The 17,193-nt window shown below is 33.0% G+C and overlaps 2 protein-coding genes across 3 annotated transcripts; one reads left to right on the top strand and one right to left on the bottom strand.

Annotated features, from left to right (window-relative positions):
- Positions 1-2,548: 2,548 nt before the first annotated feature.
- LOC115703116 (uncharacterized) lies at positions 2,549-4,177 on the top strand. The gene has a single exon (XM_030630618.2). It carries the CDS (start codon positions 2,549-2,551, stop codon positions 3,908-3,910), a length of 1,362 nt encoding a protein of 453 aa, XP_030486478.2. The 3' UTR covers positions 3,911-4,177.
- Positions 4,178-4,683: 506 nt separating this feature from the next.
- Positions 4,684-9,207, bottom strand: LOC115703104 (RNA demethylase ALKBH10B). Of its 2 annotated transcripts, none has more exons than XM_030630601.2 (7): positions 8,410-9,207; positions 6,851-6,975; positions 6,621-6,738; positions 6,342-6,458; positions 6,131-6,246; positions 5,789-5,943; positions 4,684-5,554 (listed from the first exon to the last, which is right to left on the bottom strand). In XM_030630601.2, the coding sequence occupies exons 1-7, from the start codon at positions 8,975-8,977 to the stop codon at positions 5,068-5,070; spliced, it is 1,686 nt and encodes a 561-aa protein (XP_030486461.1). In that variant the 5' UTR covers positions 8,978-9,207; the 3' UTR covers positions 4,684-5,067. The 2 variants fall into 2 exon arrangements, with proteins under 2 accessions (XP_030486461.1, XP_030486470.1); XM_030630610.2 differs by having other exon boundaries at positions 6,357-6,458; positions 8,410-9,179.
- Positions 9,208-17,193: the final 7,986 nt, after the last annotated feature.

Raw genomic sequence — 17,193 nt, 5'->3', positions numbered from 1 at the left:
AATAACTTGATTTGATGGGAAAATTAAAATTCTTTTCTTTTGTATATCTTTAAAGGTGTACCATAAGTTTAAAAATAATGATAGGGTATAATAAAAGTAGATGATTTGAATTAGAATATCTAACTTTGCTTCAACAAAATTTGATTCTTAATTATGTACCAGCAGCCCAACATAAAATAAACAATGGCATCAAATAGCCAACATCTACTTGGTCCCAAAGTCACCTCATTTTTCATTAAGAAATGGCAATATTGCCTATCTCACTTCAAAAAAAAAAAAAAAAAAAAAAAAAAAAAAAAACACTCACTTTTCATGGACTATTTTGTTCCTTTATTTTTCTATGTCTCAGATACAAAGAAAAAAAAACAATAAAATCAAAATTTCTGCATATTAATCAAACTATCTTATCAAAAAATATATCAAACTATGACATCATATGTCAAAAGAAAAGATTCATAATATCTGGTGAGAGCTTCAATAATGCATCCCCTAGCAAAAAGTTAATGAGTGCACATTTGTGCACTTATTTTTTGATAATTAATATTGTTTATTTCTTATTTTGTATGGATTTGAAGATTATTTTTTTAATGTTATTGTATAGATTTGATGAGTTATTGTTTATTTCTTTATGTTATTGTTTTAAGGATTTTTTTTTTCAATTTTAGTAAAAAAGTCTAACATGAATAAATGTTTAGGGGCCATGATTTAGTACATGTCAAAGTTCGATGGACATTATTTGGTAGATATCAAAATTTGGGGAGCATGGTTTAATACATAAACAATCACTGAAATAGTAAAATTGAATGAAATTAGACAAAAGTCCTTAAATCTAACAATCTCAATAGTTCATGGGGTATTTTTAAAGACCTTAAAAGTTCAGGGGCATGATTTGGTACATGTCAAAGTTCAGGGGACAAAAATCCAAGTTAGTCTTTTTTTTATATGACGATGTATATTTAAGGTATTTTATGAATTTTTAAAACTATAAAAGTAATATAATATGCTGAAAATAAGGTTGAAATAATTTATTGTATGCGTACCGTAAAATATTTTAATTTTTTTAAAATACTTTGCAGTTTGTTTTAAAATTATAAATCATATATAATGACTACAATAACTTTTTTTAGTAAAAAAAATTAAAATTAAACTGCACATTATGATTAGTGTCCTTCTTACTTGGATTGGGACCATCTATATAAAATTGCTGTTTTACTAAACTATTGATTTAGGACTCATTTGAAACTATTGATTTAGGACTCATTTGTATTTATTAGGTGGTATTATATTATATTGTATTTATATTAATTTTTATATATTTAATATTATGTTAAATTTTAATTTATACTAAAATATTATATATTTATATATCCATAAAATTTGATATCATATATAATTTTATATAAAAATTAAGATAAATATTATTTTGGATCCTATGTTTGTATTTTCTAAATTAGTATAAATAAGACCTGAGCTTAATTTTTGTATATTTTTTTTTAATATAACTAACTTGAAGATAATTCTTAGCATGAACATATGCAGAAAATACAACTATTTTGTCATAACATCTTTAGATCGAGTTATTATTTTTTTTTAACGAGTAGATCGGGTTATTATTAAGTTTTATTTTGATAAAAAATCAGTTCAGGGTTTTATTTGTACCATTTTAGAAACTACATAGTCTATTTTGTCATTTAACAAAATAAAAAATCAAATCGACAACTTTTGTAAATTACAGAAGCTAAAATAATATTTACCTTCAAAAAATACTATACAATATAACAAACTAAAAGTGACTTGATTACTGAGATTTTGTTTATAAGTTTATTTTAAATATATTTTGTTTAAGAGTTATTATATTTTCTATTATTGAGATTTTTTTTATTATTTTTAATATCATCGCTAAGGGATTAATTTGTCTTTTTATTTTATTTTGTTTTGTAGATGCTTTTAAGACCATTCTCGATATGTTATTGAATTAACATTTATTTTGTTTTGTAGATGCTTTTAAGACCATTCTCGATATGTTATTGAATTAACATGTAGCATTCAGTGAAAACAAGCTAAAACATTAACTCTTTGGGTGTGCATTTTGCTATTTGAGCAGTTATAATTTTCTTATCTAATTTTTTAGAGGCAGATTTGTCTCATATTATTTGCCAACTTTAACCGTTCATGGTTTGACAAAGCATGCTTTTTAGTTAAACAATGAACTATCCAGGTTCAAGGTGGTTTATCTGCTGTTTGCGGATATCTGCATCGTAAATTCACGAGTAATTTTAATCACTACTTAAAAAGAAAAAAAAAATTGGCTTGGTTACGGAGTTGTCGTTTCAATGAGCAAACGTCGTTTCGGCAGAGCAGGCAAACAAAACGACGCAAAAGGCAAAAGGACCATATTGTTCTTTCATCTGACTGATGCGTACTTCCCACCGACTGTGTTAGGATTCTAAAAACGACATTTTCTGAAAGGGAAAGTTTTCATTTGCTTTTTTCTTCATTTTTATTTTTCCGATCTTCTCAAACCCGGAAAACACATCAAAGATCGTCCATGAATTTCTTCAAGACCGTTTTTTCCGAAAGCCCAGATCCTCCTCAACCCGAATCCACATCCGGGTCTCCCAAAAAATCATCCAACGATCAAGAACGTGAAGACCCAGATCCGATTCCCGACTCCCACCATTCCGGTTCTTCCGTCGGTGGTGGTGGTGTATGGAGCTTTGGCGGTTTGATCCAAACTCTAGCGACTAAATCCGAATCTGTCATTGAAACCTACCGGCGGGATTTGCAGGAGTTCAGTTCGGGTCTGAAGAAGGAGATCGAGGTGGCTCATGGATCTTTGGGAACGGTTGGTCACGCCATTGATGAGCTTGGGAACACCGTTTTGAAAGGGACGGCCCAGATTATTGCTCAAGGTAAGGATGCAATCCTTGCCGATGATCTTGAATCCGATTCGTCTGATTCCAACAATACCCAAAATTATAATTCCCAGGCGAGCTTGAATTCGAAACGTTACAGTAGGTTTGATGCCCAGGTTCGCACGTTACAGGGTGATGCAAGCACTTACTGCGATGAGCCTGAGGATTTGGATGATTATAGTAAATGGAAGTTAGGGTTTGTTTTGGAAGAAAAAAGTGAAGAAATTGAAGAGTTAATTGAAGAAAATAGGGCTGTGGAAAATATCTACAAGAGGGTTGTTCCTGATAGTATTGATCACCAGACTTTTTGGTGTAGATATTTCTTTAAGGTCTATAAGCTTAAACAAGCCGAGGACTTGAGAGCTAATTTAGTGAAAAGAGCATTTTCAAGGGAAGAAGAAGAGGAATTGAGTTGGGATGTTGATGACGATGATGACGACGACGAGGATGATGTTGTGTTGAAAACGATTGCCAAGAAAAATGGGGAATTGGGTAGTGAAGATGGTGGAGTAGTTGTAGCAAAGGAAGTGCAAAATGACTCCTCAAATGCTTCCTTGAAGGAAGAAAGTTCCATAGATACTAATAAGAATGTTGAGAAAACTTATAATGTGAATGAGGGAAAGAGTAGTGGGGAAGAGTCTAAACAGAGTTTGCATTTGGAAGAAGATGTTGTTGATTCTGAAGTAAGTAATAAAAAATTGGATGTATCCAAAGCTGATGATAAATTGGCTTCGAAAGGGATGACTGAATCTGGTGAATCCAGCAAAGATAGTGATGTTACAGTTGTTTCAACTCAGCCTTCAATGCCTGAGGAGGAAGACCTTGGCTGGGATGAGATTGAGGATCTTAGCACTATTGAAGATAAGAAAATCACTAATCTTGGGAGTCCTAACAGAGCAGAGCTGCGAAAGCGGCTTAGTGCTGCAGAAGAAGATGATGAGGACTTGAGCTGGGATATTGAAGATGATGATGATGATGAACCAAGTAAAGCTTAAAACTAAAACTTCAATTACTTAGTTAATAATTGTACTGCTTTCATATTTTCCTCCTTATTTGATTATTATAATTCTGTAAGGATTTCTTTTCTTTTCCTATTTTTTTTTCTGCTGTTTTAAATGCAAATATGTTTAATCATGTAATATCAATTTGTGAGGTTTAAAAGTAACTCTATCATAATCATGTAATGTCATTTAATTTTGCTACATTTATATGTAATCCATGTGCAGATTCTTAAAGATTATTTTTCTAGTGGTATTGGATTTTATCTCTTTGCAATTAACAATAATTCATATAGTTACATATGAGGTGTTTTCAGGTTTCATTTTTTTTGGGTACTGAATCAATTGAAGTGATCTAAAAGACTAAACCCATAATAATCCAAACCCTAGTATTAGGACATCATTATCTTCTTTTTTGGCAGTATATCTCTATATCAAATTTGGGAATGGGATATACATGGAAAAGATAACTTTGAAAACTATAAATGCCAAAGAAAAATGTCCATTGATTTGAGTGTATCTTGAATCTCTGAAATTTGTTTTGGCTCCATCACAAAAACAATTTACAACTCCCATATAGATTACATTTAGTTTTTTTGCTTAGTGCTTGCTATTGGTGGTGCCTGCCTGATAATGCATACCAAAATGAGTCCATCTCTTGATAATGATTTCTTTTTGATTGTTTATACTTTTTTTTCCTGATATAAAGAGAATCGATAAATTACAACTGATAAATGAATGAAATAATGAAACATTCACTGGGCGAAATATACCTATGAAAATAATATGATCTGTCTATGAAAAAAGATTAATAATGAAGTACCTCAAATACAAAATTCTGTCCTACGGTTGAGCCAATTCACACTTTCCAAACTCAAGCTCAATAACTACTGAAGACATACCATTGATTGGCTTCCAAGAAAAAGTAAGGTATAAAATGACCATTACTAAAACCTATTCTTACCAAAGGGAACAAGGTGAAAAGTAAAAGGAAAAATTTAACAAAGAGACTCGTTACAGCACCTGGACACTGTTTGTACAACACTTAAATAGACTCTCTTAAGAAGTGAACATACTGCTGCCTCAGCTGAATATGTATTGCATTAAATCCAGTTTGCTGCCATCAACCAACTCCTTTCTATACGACTTTTCCATCAAATATTGTTGCCTGCTTCAGTGGTGGGCTCCTCCACTCGAGCTTCTAATGCAGGAGGGGATGGCAATGCAAGAAATCGCCCTTTTTGGGCACGTGGTGGAAGATGTTTTGCCGGTTTTCTTGAACCATTTGCCCATGGCAAGAAAACTCCAGTTCCATTTCCACCGCGAGGAGCTCTCCTAGGACTCATAACCATGGGGCGGACTGGAGCCAGCATGACTACCGGACCACGCATGACTCCCCACTTGGGCATTAGGTCCATTGGCTCATAGCCAACTCCCCCATTTGGCATCGCGTAAGGGTTTGGTATTCCCGCTGGTTGCCAAACAGTCATTGCACCAGCCGAGGTTGGACTGGTTGGTGACAGGCATTGGTTCGATTCTGGTCGGACTCTGAAGAATGTGAGGCTGACCCTTGTGCTTGGAGACGGACACATGACATGTCTTGCCATGTCACTGCTGTTACCTCTCATCACCAAAAGAGACCTGTAAAATTCATAAGAAATAAATCATGACAATATAGAATATTTTGATACTGTACTGCCGTAAACTGTAGACTTGGGCAGAAAAAGAAGGTATGCACAGTTTCATATATTTGTTTATTTATTTTTTTATAGTGGTTTTGTTCAAAAGGACACAAATGATCACAGAAAAGAAAACAACGCTAAAGGAGAGGAGCACTACAAGAACGATAATTTTTAAGAGAATTTGAGGACATACCCCTCCTTAAGGGAGAGCATAAGAGGGCCCTTATAGTTTCCATCATTATCACTCACAAGAGTGCGTCCAAAAGCCATAGTTGACTCATTAAGAAGCAGAGTTGATAAAGGTTGGTCCAAATGGGGTGGTTTCAGAAAAGGCTGCGAATATTCTCCCTGCAATGAAAGAAAAGTAATTTTAGTTGCCTCTATATTCAACTCAACAAATAAAAAACAACAATTCAAGAATAATAATAATAACACAAACCAATAGTGTGAAGCTCCCCACTTTGCAGCTAGCAATGTGCTAGTAAATAATAAGAGAGGAGTGAAGGAACAATGGAACATGAAGTTGATAGAATACCTCCTCGAAGAAGCTGATGATACAACCATTTGGCCTTTTGTATTCTGGAATAAGTTTCCACTGTATAAAGTGATCAATGACACTTTGAAGTATAGCTGGAATAGGTTCTATGTTACCTACAAAAACCACAAAAGTAAAGTCCAAATCATAAAGTGAGCTTTAGCATATTATTTACATAAACCAACATTACATTTAAAGAAGAAAGTCGTACAAGATTGATCATCACCAGCAGATTCCTCTTTGATTTGTCCAAAAATTGGAACCCCAAATTGAATCAACTCTCTTTTGTTTCCTTTTATTTGCTGGTTGAATAAGATATAAGTCTCACCTGTAATCATTCCAAATAAGTTATTACAACTAACATTTTTGTTTTTACAAACTAATGAAATTTTGTCATTATTAGTTGCAACCTTGTAAATAAGACAAACGAATGTAAATAAAGCTACAGATGAATTCGAAGTCATAGGGCTTAAACAAATTAAAAATTCACCTGACAGCTCTCCACTCTGGCCAGCAGCTCTGTATTCATTGACAAAATCAACCAATTTAGAGATTTCAGAATCAGTAAACACTTGTTCGTACAGCTTTAATCCTTTCACAACATTCACCTGCACATTTAATAATCAATCTGTCAATCACATAAATTCGGAAAACATTTTTATTTATTATATGTACATACAACATATAAAATTTAAAAAAAAAAAAAAAAAAAAAACTCGCCGTATGGCCCTTCAATTGCTCCTTTGCTGAAAAACCTTTAGTCAATTTAATCTGGTCAAGACGTGCTTCGCAGTCTTCATGATTAGAACATATCTCAATATTAGCTTCGTGAACCTCATGAGAACCTATTGAAAATAATTAAAATTCCATTATTGCCTCACACGTTTTTAACCCATCTAATTATTTTATAAACACTACCAAAAAAAGCATTGATCTTTGTGATTACTCTCACGTTTTTCTTTTTCTATATTTATTTAAAATTAAATAAGTGGGGACACAACAAGTAATGGTGGTGCTAGCTACAACAACAAAAGAGAAGCTGTCAATGAGCAACGCACAGAAAAGGCCGACCAAAAAGGAAGGAGACACCGAAACAAACAAAGAACAAAAGCACTTCGTTCTCACCACTATCACAGTCTTAGACTAGCTTATACGGATTTCCAAACACCATTACTGTATTTAACTAATTTTCATTGGATGCATCACCTAACGATTTCAGAGTTGACCCGCTAACTCGGTCTCGATTCGTAAACATTAATGCTATTCGTATTAACTATTAAGGACTAACCCCACAAGGGCCACCCAAGAAAATAAAAATGTCAATACCAACCACCCAACGATGATGCAACCAACCACGCGATGTGGACTGTTAATCGACGGCTACGATCGTGCGCCGCCTAAAGGAAAAAAACTAAATGGCACGCATAGCAAAGCATTACATCAGAGTGATCAAAGACCGGGATTCGCTCCTCCCAAAGCTAACTGTAATGCCGGCTGCAGAGAAACTTTTTCCCACTGTGCATCGAAAGTCTCAAAGCTACCCCAACTAGACACTATTTATAGTTTTTTTTTTTGCAAAAAAAATAAAAGAAAACTTGAGTTACAGAATTTAATTGACATGTTTTGTCCTTTTATCACAAGAAATAATTGGATTTGTGAGAAGTTTGTACGCAACAGAAACTTCTTTTTTCTTTTTGAATTTTTAAATTACAAAACTATCATAGTCTAACTTTGAATTCAAAGAAGGAGATCGGAGATGGGAATTTTAAAAATATTGGATCTGGTGAGGAAACATGTCTCATATTTGGCTCCTAAGAAAATGGATGAAAAAGCCTTTTATTTTTGTAATTATTATTTTACTTAAGTTTGGAAAAGCCAATTTATGGGTATAGTAAACTGTAGAGAAATATAAAAAATTGAATAAAATACTATAAATGAAATCACGTCATAAGCAGAGGAAAATAAATTTAATAATACAGAGAATATATTGTTTCTCGGGAAACAAACAGCAAAAGTCACTTCAGATTCTGAAAGAACAGTACTGCTTTCTTTTTCCTGATCGGACTAATTAATTCACGAAAGTAATTTTTCAGTAGGATCGAAAATTTCAAATACTTTGGAAAGAAGACTTTTGTAAATTTATTTGATCAAACCAAGAAAGAAAATTTATAAAATTTGAAAGCATTATTCAGTCTCGGAAATGATCTTACTCAAATTTCACCATTAAAAAAAGAACAATTCTCAAAACAATTATTATACATATAGCAAATGGTACTTACCTGTATCAGTAATCTCGCTATTGGGCGAATCGTCCTCTTCACCAATCTCACGATCATCATGAAAGCCATTTTCATTACTTTCTACCACTTTCTCATTAATTTTCTCGCCTTCCAAACACGGATTCACCGCAACTACCTTCTCCTCCTCGCTCTTCTTCTTCTCCCCACTCTCATCAATGACGCGATCACATGATGTCCAGCTATTATCCTCCGTCTTCTTCACCGAGACACGGCGGAGCTCCACCGCGACATCAGCAATCGAGTGGTACTTCTGCATCTGAAGAACCGGAATCCAATTAAGCCTCCGTCGATGCACAGCGGCGAACACCGCCTCATAATCGGATCCTCCGCCTAGCTGGGCCAGGTGACCGCAGAGCGCGTCGATAATAGCGTTGGCGGCCGCGAATTCGCCCCGAAACCATGCCAGCATAGCCTCTTTAGCGAAGGCATCAGGCATGACCGTCATCCCCGGCGTTTGCATTGGCATCATTGCGGGCCCCATCGTGGCCGGCACAGTAGTTGTTGCTCGATCGGTCCGGGAGGCAACTGTACCTGCCGCCATCGGCATATAAATATATAAATATATATATCAGAAATTTAAATATTTTCGAGTTCAGTCTGGGGTTTGGGGGTTCGAGTTTCGGTTATTGGGTTTGGTGTTGAATTGTCGGCTGAGTTCTCGTAAAAATGGAGTTTAGAGAGAGAGAGAGAGAGTGATTTGGTTTTTCACATGAAGGGGTTTTGTGAAGGGTGGGCTTTATATATTCTGGGTTTCAGAAATGAGTGGCACGTCCGAACAATATACATGGGCTGGGTTTGCTATTGCTATGTGATGACGTGTCACTGTAGGGAAAAGGACGACGTGGCAACAATGAAGGTCTTAATTTTCTTTTTTTCTTTTTTATTAGAATATATGTTTGTGAGTTGGAATTGTTCCTTGTATGTTATTGATTAAATTTGACTGTTTTGTGTTGTCAAAATAAATATTTTTGACTATTTTGTGGCGTTGTTTGTAAAGGTTTAATATTTGGCATGAGAGAAATAGTTTATGTTCTCAAAAATAAATTACATCTCTTTTTTTCTTAAGCATAAAAGTTAGGATAATTAGGATTTTTCCTCACAAATTTTAATTTGTAATAAATGTTGTTCTTTAAATTTTAAAGGTCGTTTAATAAAAAATATTTAACATTGATGAAAGTTTAGGGGCATGATTTATTACATGTCAAAGTTCGAGGGACATAATTTGGTAGATAAAAGTCTAGAAAGCATAATGTAGTACATAAACCATCACTGAAATAGTAAAATTGAATGAAATTAAACAAAAATCTTTAAATCTAATAATCTTAATAGTTCAGGAGGAATTTTTAATGGCATGAATAGTTCAGGGGCATGATTTAGTACATATTAAAGTTTAGGAGACAAAAATCCTAATTAGCTTAAAAGTTAATTAAATCTTAAATGATTAGAGTGACCGCAATTTTAATTGCAAATGTGAAGAAAGGAAGTATTGTTATTTGTTAACCACGATTAAATCATTAATAACAGTTCACATTGTTAATGCATAAAATTTCTAACAATAAATTTCATCAAATTTTCCTCTCTACTTATTACTTTAACTCAATTCTTGCCATTGTCGGTATTTGTAAAGCCAATTTGACTAATTTTAATTTTATAAGGTTGATTTATTAAAAACACATTATATGCATGAGTACAAATAAATCTTAATCTTTATATTAAAGAATTATGTGTGATAATATTTATATAAATTTTCTATGTTTTATCAAATATTTGATATTAATTATTTTTTTTATTTTATTTTGTAGGTGTCCTACTAGTGAGATGACAATCACAACTCTCAAGTTTAAGATTTTCTTTTTTAATATTAAGGTTTATTATCTAGTTCTTTGGGTACGATATCTCTACATTCCTTTATGATAGATAATAAACTTTTAATAGAAGAAAATTATCTACTTTTTACGTAACGTTGTTATCTTTATTATTTTAACTTTTTTTATTTTTCTTTAAAAAAAATTATTGATGGAATTTTAAAAACTATTGTGTACTATGCCAAGACTAAATATTTACACATACATTTTCTTTTATAAGGAATATTTTTTTTTATAGATATTGTTGATCCATTTTCGTAATTTAAATATATGATAGAAAGAGAGATTTTCCCTATTTTAGAGGGACATTTATCGATTTTGAATGAGAATCTTTGTAAGCCCTACATTATATAAAGGACCTTAGGCAAAGTAGAAAGGACCTAAATTTAAAGTCCCATAAGTACTATTGATCCTCTCTCTCACGCCTCCTCACTCACTCATTCACTAGACATTTAGGTGGCGTTTGGTTGGAGGTAATGAAATATAATGGAATGGAAAAAAAAAAAACAATTTTCATTTCATTCCTTTATTTGGTTGCATTTAAAACTATTGGAATACAATTCCGATGGAAGGAAAGACCATTCCAACGCAAAAATTGAAAAAATTTAGATGCCGTTTGGTAACACTTTTGTTTTTTATTTTTTTAATCACAAAATGAAAGTAAAATTTTGTTTTTAAAAAATTTATTTTTTAAAAACAAAAATGCGTTCTATAACCACTTTTGTTTTTCAATTTTAAAAACAGAAAACAAAAGTTTGTTCTGTAAAGTTCATTTTTATTTTTATTTTTTGATTTTATTTAAGTCGGGTCTAGGTCCGGGGTCGGATTCAGGTTCAAGTCAAAAGTCGGGTTTAGCACCAGGGCCGTAGATAGGGAATTTGGGTCCGGGTCTGATCGTAATCTAAAAGATTGATTAAGAAAAAAACTGTTTAAAAAAATATTGAAAGTGATTTTTATTGTTTTTAAAATGTTGATTTCTAATTATAAAATTGAAAAGTAAAAACAGTTTTATAGAACATGTTTTTGAAAAATATTTTAACTTTTCTAGTTTTAAAAACAAAAAACTGATTAAAAAAGTGTTACCAAACGCCACCTTAATAAATTTTTTTACTAATTTTTTATGCATTTTAAATTTTATTCCATTCCATTCCTATTCCAATTTCCATTCCCATTTCTATTCTTATTTTCTTCACAAAGTCTCATAAGTCTCATAAATTTCATAAGTTTTGAATCTGTAAAGTTATTGAAGAAGAAGAGACCCATACTAGAAATTACAAGATTCAAGCTTGTAATCTGTATGGTATTATCTTGAGAATCAATACAATTAAAAGAAGAGTAGGTCATTACCCGCTAAACAAGGGGGCCAAACCTCTATAAATCTCAGTGTCGCCTTTATTATTTGTGATTATTATTTACACGTGGTGATTATCAATAATAAATAAAGCTCCTCTATTAGTTGACTGAATTCTAAGTCAGCAGGTATGGTCATCTGAGAACTCGCGTCTTTAAACCTATCATTGATACTATTCCTAAGATCGCCTCCACAAGTTCTTTCTTTCTCACCTTTGGCTTTATCTCTCTTTGCATTTAAGCATTCCCGGAGGTCCGCTATTGACATACTATCTTCTGGGTGAATCTTCTTTACCCTTTCACTTTAGTTAACATAATCACTTGGATGTTTTTTCTATCCCCGAACTGTATGCCTTTATACCTAAGCACCAAGCTTATCGTTTTGCACAACTTTGCCTCGCAGATTGTTGTGAAAATTATATTGCTTTATAATTGTGCAAGTGTACACAATCACAAACAAGTAATACAATGATAAGTAAATCAAAGTTCGTCTCCACAGGGACTTTTTACTAAATAATGTTAAATCAACTAAAAGTAATTCCAAGAATTTCAAATAAAAATAAAATAAAGTCACACATGTAATTCACGAGAAAAATCTATAGCCTTGAATCTAAACTTGAGAACTAATTTTTTTAAACTAAATAAACTAAAAATAAGAAACTAAAAGTGATTAAAATGGTGGTAATTTCAGATTAGGAAAATAGACTTGGGTGATTAATTTCCACTTGTATGTCCCAATGATACAAAGAATGACCCAAAGAATGACTCAGCAATCCTGGCAGAGTTAACAAATTTCAACAAAAACCAGCAAGCTTTTTCCAAAACTTGCAAATAACCATTCATAATCTCACAATGCATTCCTACATCAGTTTAGATCACAAATAGCCCAATAAAGCATCAAATCCTTAGTTATACATGGTAGCAAAATATTCCTATTTCACTACTAATTAATACCTAAAAGTAAAGGTAAAAATCATGCATCAATTAGAAGGGTTCAACTAGGTCTTACTTTTCCAAGTAAGATCTAGCTTGCTAAATGTTAAAAATGGCCAAAAATTAACATTCATTCAACATTTCATCACAACTAATTGAACTAAGCCAAGATTACTTCATCATTGCAAAATCAAAACACTAGTCCATACAAGGGTTCATAACCACCCAAATCTCAAAAAGTTTAGTGCATAGCTGAAATTAAAAACTCAAAACTAGAAAACATATTGCTCATGAAGTTAAAGAAAAGCTTAAAGTGAAGAAAATGATACAAAACGAAGTGGAGAGCAAGAGAGATGAGTGTTGAGCTCAAATCCTTCTTTGAATGTTGCCTTCTTCCCTTTCTTCTCAATCTTCTTCTTCTTTGTACTCTTCTTCCTTCTTTGTACTTAGAAACTTTCTTTTTTTCTCTGCTGTATTTTTCGTACTAGTATTCAAGTGCAGCCACCTTTCTTTAATTCATCACCTCCTTTTCTTTTTGTTCCCCAATTAGGGTACCAAAGTTTACCCTAATTGGAAATCCCAATCATCACCCACTTGTCCTTCATTTTCCACATGTTTGTTGAGTCAAGAGCCACATTCCGCCACCTCAGCTCGTTTTTTCTCTTCATTAATGCCAGCTGGTTTTTCTGCCAAAATAAAATTACTGGGCTGACAAACTGCTACGCGATGATTGCTATAGCAATGCCAGTCAGCAATAATCATTTTTCTGCTCCTTTTTCTCCTCGTCCCAAATATTTCCAAATGCCTATTCTTGTATTTTTTTCTGCTCAAAACACATAAAAACAACAACATAAGTCCATCTAACACTTACTAACACACACACACTTCCATTTGTTACAAAGACAAAACAAACTAGACACAATTACACAATATAAACATTAGTTGTTCCACAAATCACATTAAATTCAAGCTTAAAGATATGAAATTAACTCTAAATCTTAGAGTTATCACAGATCAATAGAGCGGCGTTACCCTAGAGCATTGGCGGTTTTTTTTTCATACAGTTTAGTTGGCTACATTCTTATTGTTCCTTCGAGCATTAGGAATAGTCTTGTTCGCGGGTTCCTCCATGATACCTTTTCCTTTTTCCTTTACTGGAACAGAAGGTCCAACATCTATAGAATTAGCCTTTTTTGTGGTATTATTTTCTTCTGGAGTAGGCTCGTCAGGAGCATTTTCCTTAGGAACTTCATTTTCATACTCGATCCTGGCCTGTAGCCATGCTATGGTTTCTCACATTTTTTGAGAGAACTCTTCCTGCTCCACCAATTTCTGTTTGGTCTCAGCAAATTCTCGAGCCATTCGAATCACTTTGCGATCTTGCTCGTAAATACTCCTAATCGTCCTTGTTATAACCATTATCCTCAAGATCATCCTCCTGTTGCTCCCGATCCTCCTCGTCAATGGGATCTTCATCGATGTATTTTTCACGTTGCTGATTCATCTTGGCAGGGCTGATGCTCACTTCTGAGGTCTCTCCGTCCCTAGTAACACTCATATTTGCATGTGTAATGGGAAGAGGATTAACTCATCCATGATGGTATCCCCATCACGAGCGGCATGTTTGGTGATAATGGTTCTATTGGCTACTATTGTTGTAGTATACAATATTGGTATCGAATTTTTCTTAGCTCTCAATGAAAGTACCAAAATATTTATTAAGTTTTTTGGATCCAATTTAAAATAGAATAAAAGCTAAAGAAAATAAATAAAATATAAAAATCAAGACGAGGATTTTTCTATAGTTCGAGTGTTAACGAACTCTAGTCTACGAGTCAATATTATTTGGCTAGAAAAGCCTTTGAGTATTACACAAGTTTTCTTGTCTGATAAATGAACCCTAGGTTTGGCCTTAGCTTGTAAAAATTGAATTATTGACTCTTTGCATGAATGGATTTTATTATATTTATAGGTTGGGATTTGCATGTAAATATGACCCACTCATGTGGTAAATACAAGTAATATATTGACATTGAGTCCATTCGTTGAGGCCTAGCCCGTAAGTCAATAATTAACTGTGCATGTGGAAACTACTTTATAGTGTTAGGTGGAAAACGTGTGCCACCTTCACGTGTAATAAAGATAATTTGATAGTTGTTGGACAATTACCATATTTTCTTTTATGGTTCCCATGATTTGTGAATTTGACTTTGGGGACGAAGTCCTAATATAGTGAGATTCGTTATTAAATGAGCATCATATCAGCCTTGACATTCAGAGATCTATTTAGTTATCCTTTTGGAAGCATCGCTAAATAGGTATCTAGATGCTCTCTTTGTTGGGCCCTTCTCTCGCCTGGATGAGATGTTCTTCCAAAACCCAAATGACCCAACTTAATGAGTTTAATTCATTATCCTGACTGGGCCTTTGCTGATTGAATTTGGATCTTGGAAGTACACTTGTCCTGCTTTCGGAAACATGGATAACAAAAACTATTAAAAAATGTTAAAATGAAATTATATATTAATTTATTTGTAAAGTGTAACTTAAAAATTTGAGTATTTATGAGTAAATATTTAAATTCTATTAAATTTAATAATTTTTTTTATATAATTGTTATCTTAAATTTTGTAATCTGACGTGGCATCACCCAATGGTGATACGTGGAATCAATTTCACATATGTGCTCGCAAGGGATATGCCGAGCAGAGCACCATATATATTCGAGCGGACGAAGCCTTCTTAACCGAGCAGTGAGCAGTCCGAACAACACTCCAACACTTAGCATTTTCAACTCTCACATCGTGAATCACGGAAGCAATCTCTATAATTTTGAGATCATATCACAGAGATATGACAAGCTGTCCAAATCCCTTGATCAATGTATTCTGTATTTAATATATAATCTTGCCAATTATATCTATTGTAATCAGAAGGGAAACTCTTCTCTCAAAGCTTATAGCCCTATAAATAGTGATCTACTCTCACTGGGCAAAGGGTCGAAAAACTTATCTAAGAATAGATATTGGGAATTTTACAAAAATACTGTTTTTGGACCAAAACTTTACAAATATACTGGGACACGGCAAAAACAACATTTTTACTGCCCAGCCCAATTTCTTTACTTTTGTACTGCCCAAGCCCAACAACATAACATTTATACTATGAACAGTAAAACACACGGGAAAACAACCTGCTTCGTGTGTGGGGAGTCGCCGGAGACGGACATCACCAAGAAAAAACCATCAAATCCGGCAAGAATAAACAAAAGCAGTAAAATCGACGTCAATAAATAATCATGGCAAAACAACGGTAAAACAACACTAAAACAATCAAACAAAACAAAAGAAAAAAATGATTAAAAAAAACAAACAATCTGCTGCACAACCTCAACACCAGAAGCAAAATCAACTATATTTGCAAGTCTATTCCTAGAAAATTATAAAAAAAAACTACTAAAACAACACTGAAACAACACAAAATCAAATGAAGCAAATATAACTACTTAGAAAAATATAAAAGAAACACACACCTCAAAACTCTCTTGTGAGTGAGCTCGTCAAATATATTTATAGGAGAACCAAAAGAAAAAAACCACAAAAATAGCCAAAGAGAACGAAGAAGAAATGTATTTATAGCCTCCATCTTCCACACTCACAGACATAACCATCACAAAAACACGAGAACACCCAGAAAATACCTATTAATTCCAGCGAGATGGAGCAAGGGCAGTGAAATCGGCATCAAATAAATAAATCATGAAAAACAACAGTAAAACAATACTAAAACAATACTAAAACAAAAAAAAATTAATAAAAAAAAATGATCAAAAATTAACTATGTTGTGCACATCCTCAATACTAAATGCACTATATTTGCAAGAAAAGTTCTAGAAAATTAGAACAAAAAAAAACACACTAACTCTTATATTTTTAAAAAAAAAAACATAACTAAGAACTTCAAAAAATTAAAAAAAAAAAAAAAAAAGAAGAAAAGAAAAGAAGATGAAGAAGAAGAACTAAGACCTATCACCTTCATGGTCTTCCTTCCCCTCATCATCTCAGCCATGAATTATCTATTCTGTGTCTTTGCAGCCGGTGTTCTAAGTTTCTTTCTTTTCCTTCAATATAATTTTTTTTTTGAATGGTTCCTTCAATATAATTAAGTATATATAATAGTAGATAAAACGATGTCCACGTGTGGGAGAGTTGGACATTATATATATATATATATGTTGATAGGAGAGGAGATGTACGTGGCAAGCATGCATGAATGTTATGATGTTATAACATATTAATTTCCAAATTTTACATGCAAACAAAAATAAAATGATTAAAATGCTTGTTACACTTTTGTCTTTGTTGGGACTACATACGTATTACCCACGGAAGCCACGCCCACCACCACATGAACTCAAAAAAAAAAAAAAAAAACAGTATAAAAGTTAATTTCGAAAAAAAAACAGTATAAAAGTTATTTTGGGCGTGTAACAGTATAAAAGAAAGAAAATGGGAAAACACAGTAAACTGTGTAAATTTCCCTAGATATTCAGAGATATTATTGTAAGAACTCTAAGAAAAGAATCATCACATTCTTTGTTCTTAAGTCAATACAA

This window comes from Cannabis sativa, chromosome X, assembly GCF_029168945.1.
Source record: "Cannabis sativa cultivar Pink pepper isolate KNU-18-1 chromosome X, ASM2916894v1, whole genome shotgun sequence".
In the NCBI taxonomy this organism is placed as follows: domain Eukaryota; kingdom Viridiplantae; phylum Streptophyta; class Magnoliopsida; order Rosales; family Cannabaceae; genus Cannabis; species Cannabis sativa.
This window is presented reverse-complemented; position numbering and strand designations above follow the sequence as displayed.

Bases quoted from the DNA above. Each gene is read 5' to 3' on its own strand.
- LOC115703104 (XM_030630601.2), bottom strand. From the start codon at position 8,977: ATGCCGATGGCGGCAGGTACAGTTGCCTCCCGGACCGATCGAGCAACA. The intron at 6,739-6,850 runs GCGAGTTTTTTT...TTAAATGTGCAG, and splicing joins AGCAATTGAAGGGCCATACG to GTGAATGTTGTGAAAGGATT. The intron at 5,944-6,130 runs GTATTCTATCAA...CTTTCATTGCAG, and splicing joins TCATCAGCTTCTTCGAGGAG to GGAGAATATTCGCAGCCTTT.
- LOC115703116 (XM_030630618.2), top strand. From the start codon at position 2,549: ATGAATTTCTTCAAGACCGTTTTTTCCGAAAGCCCAGATCCTCCTCAA.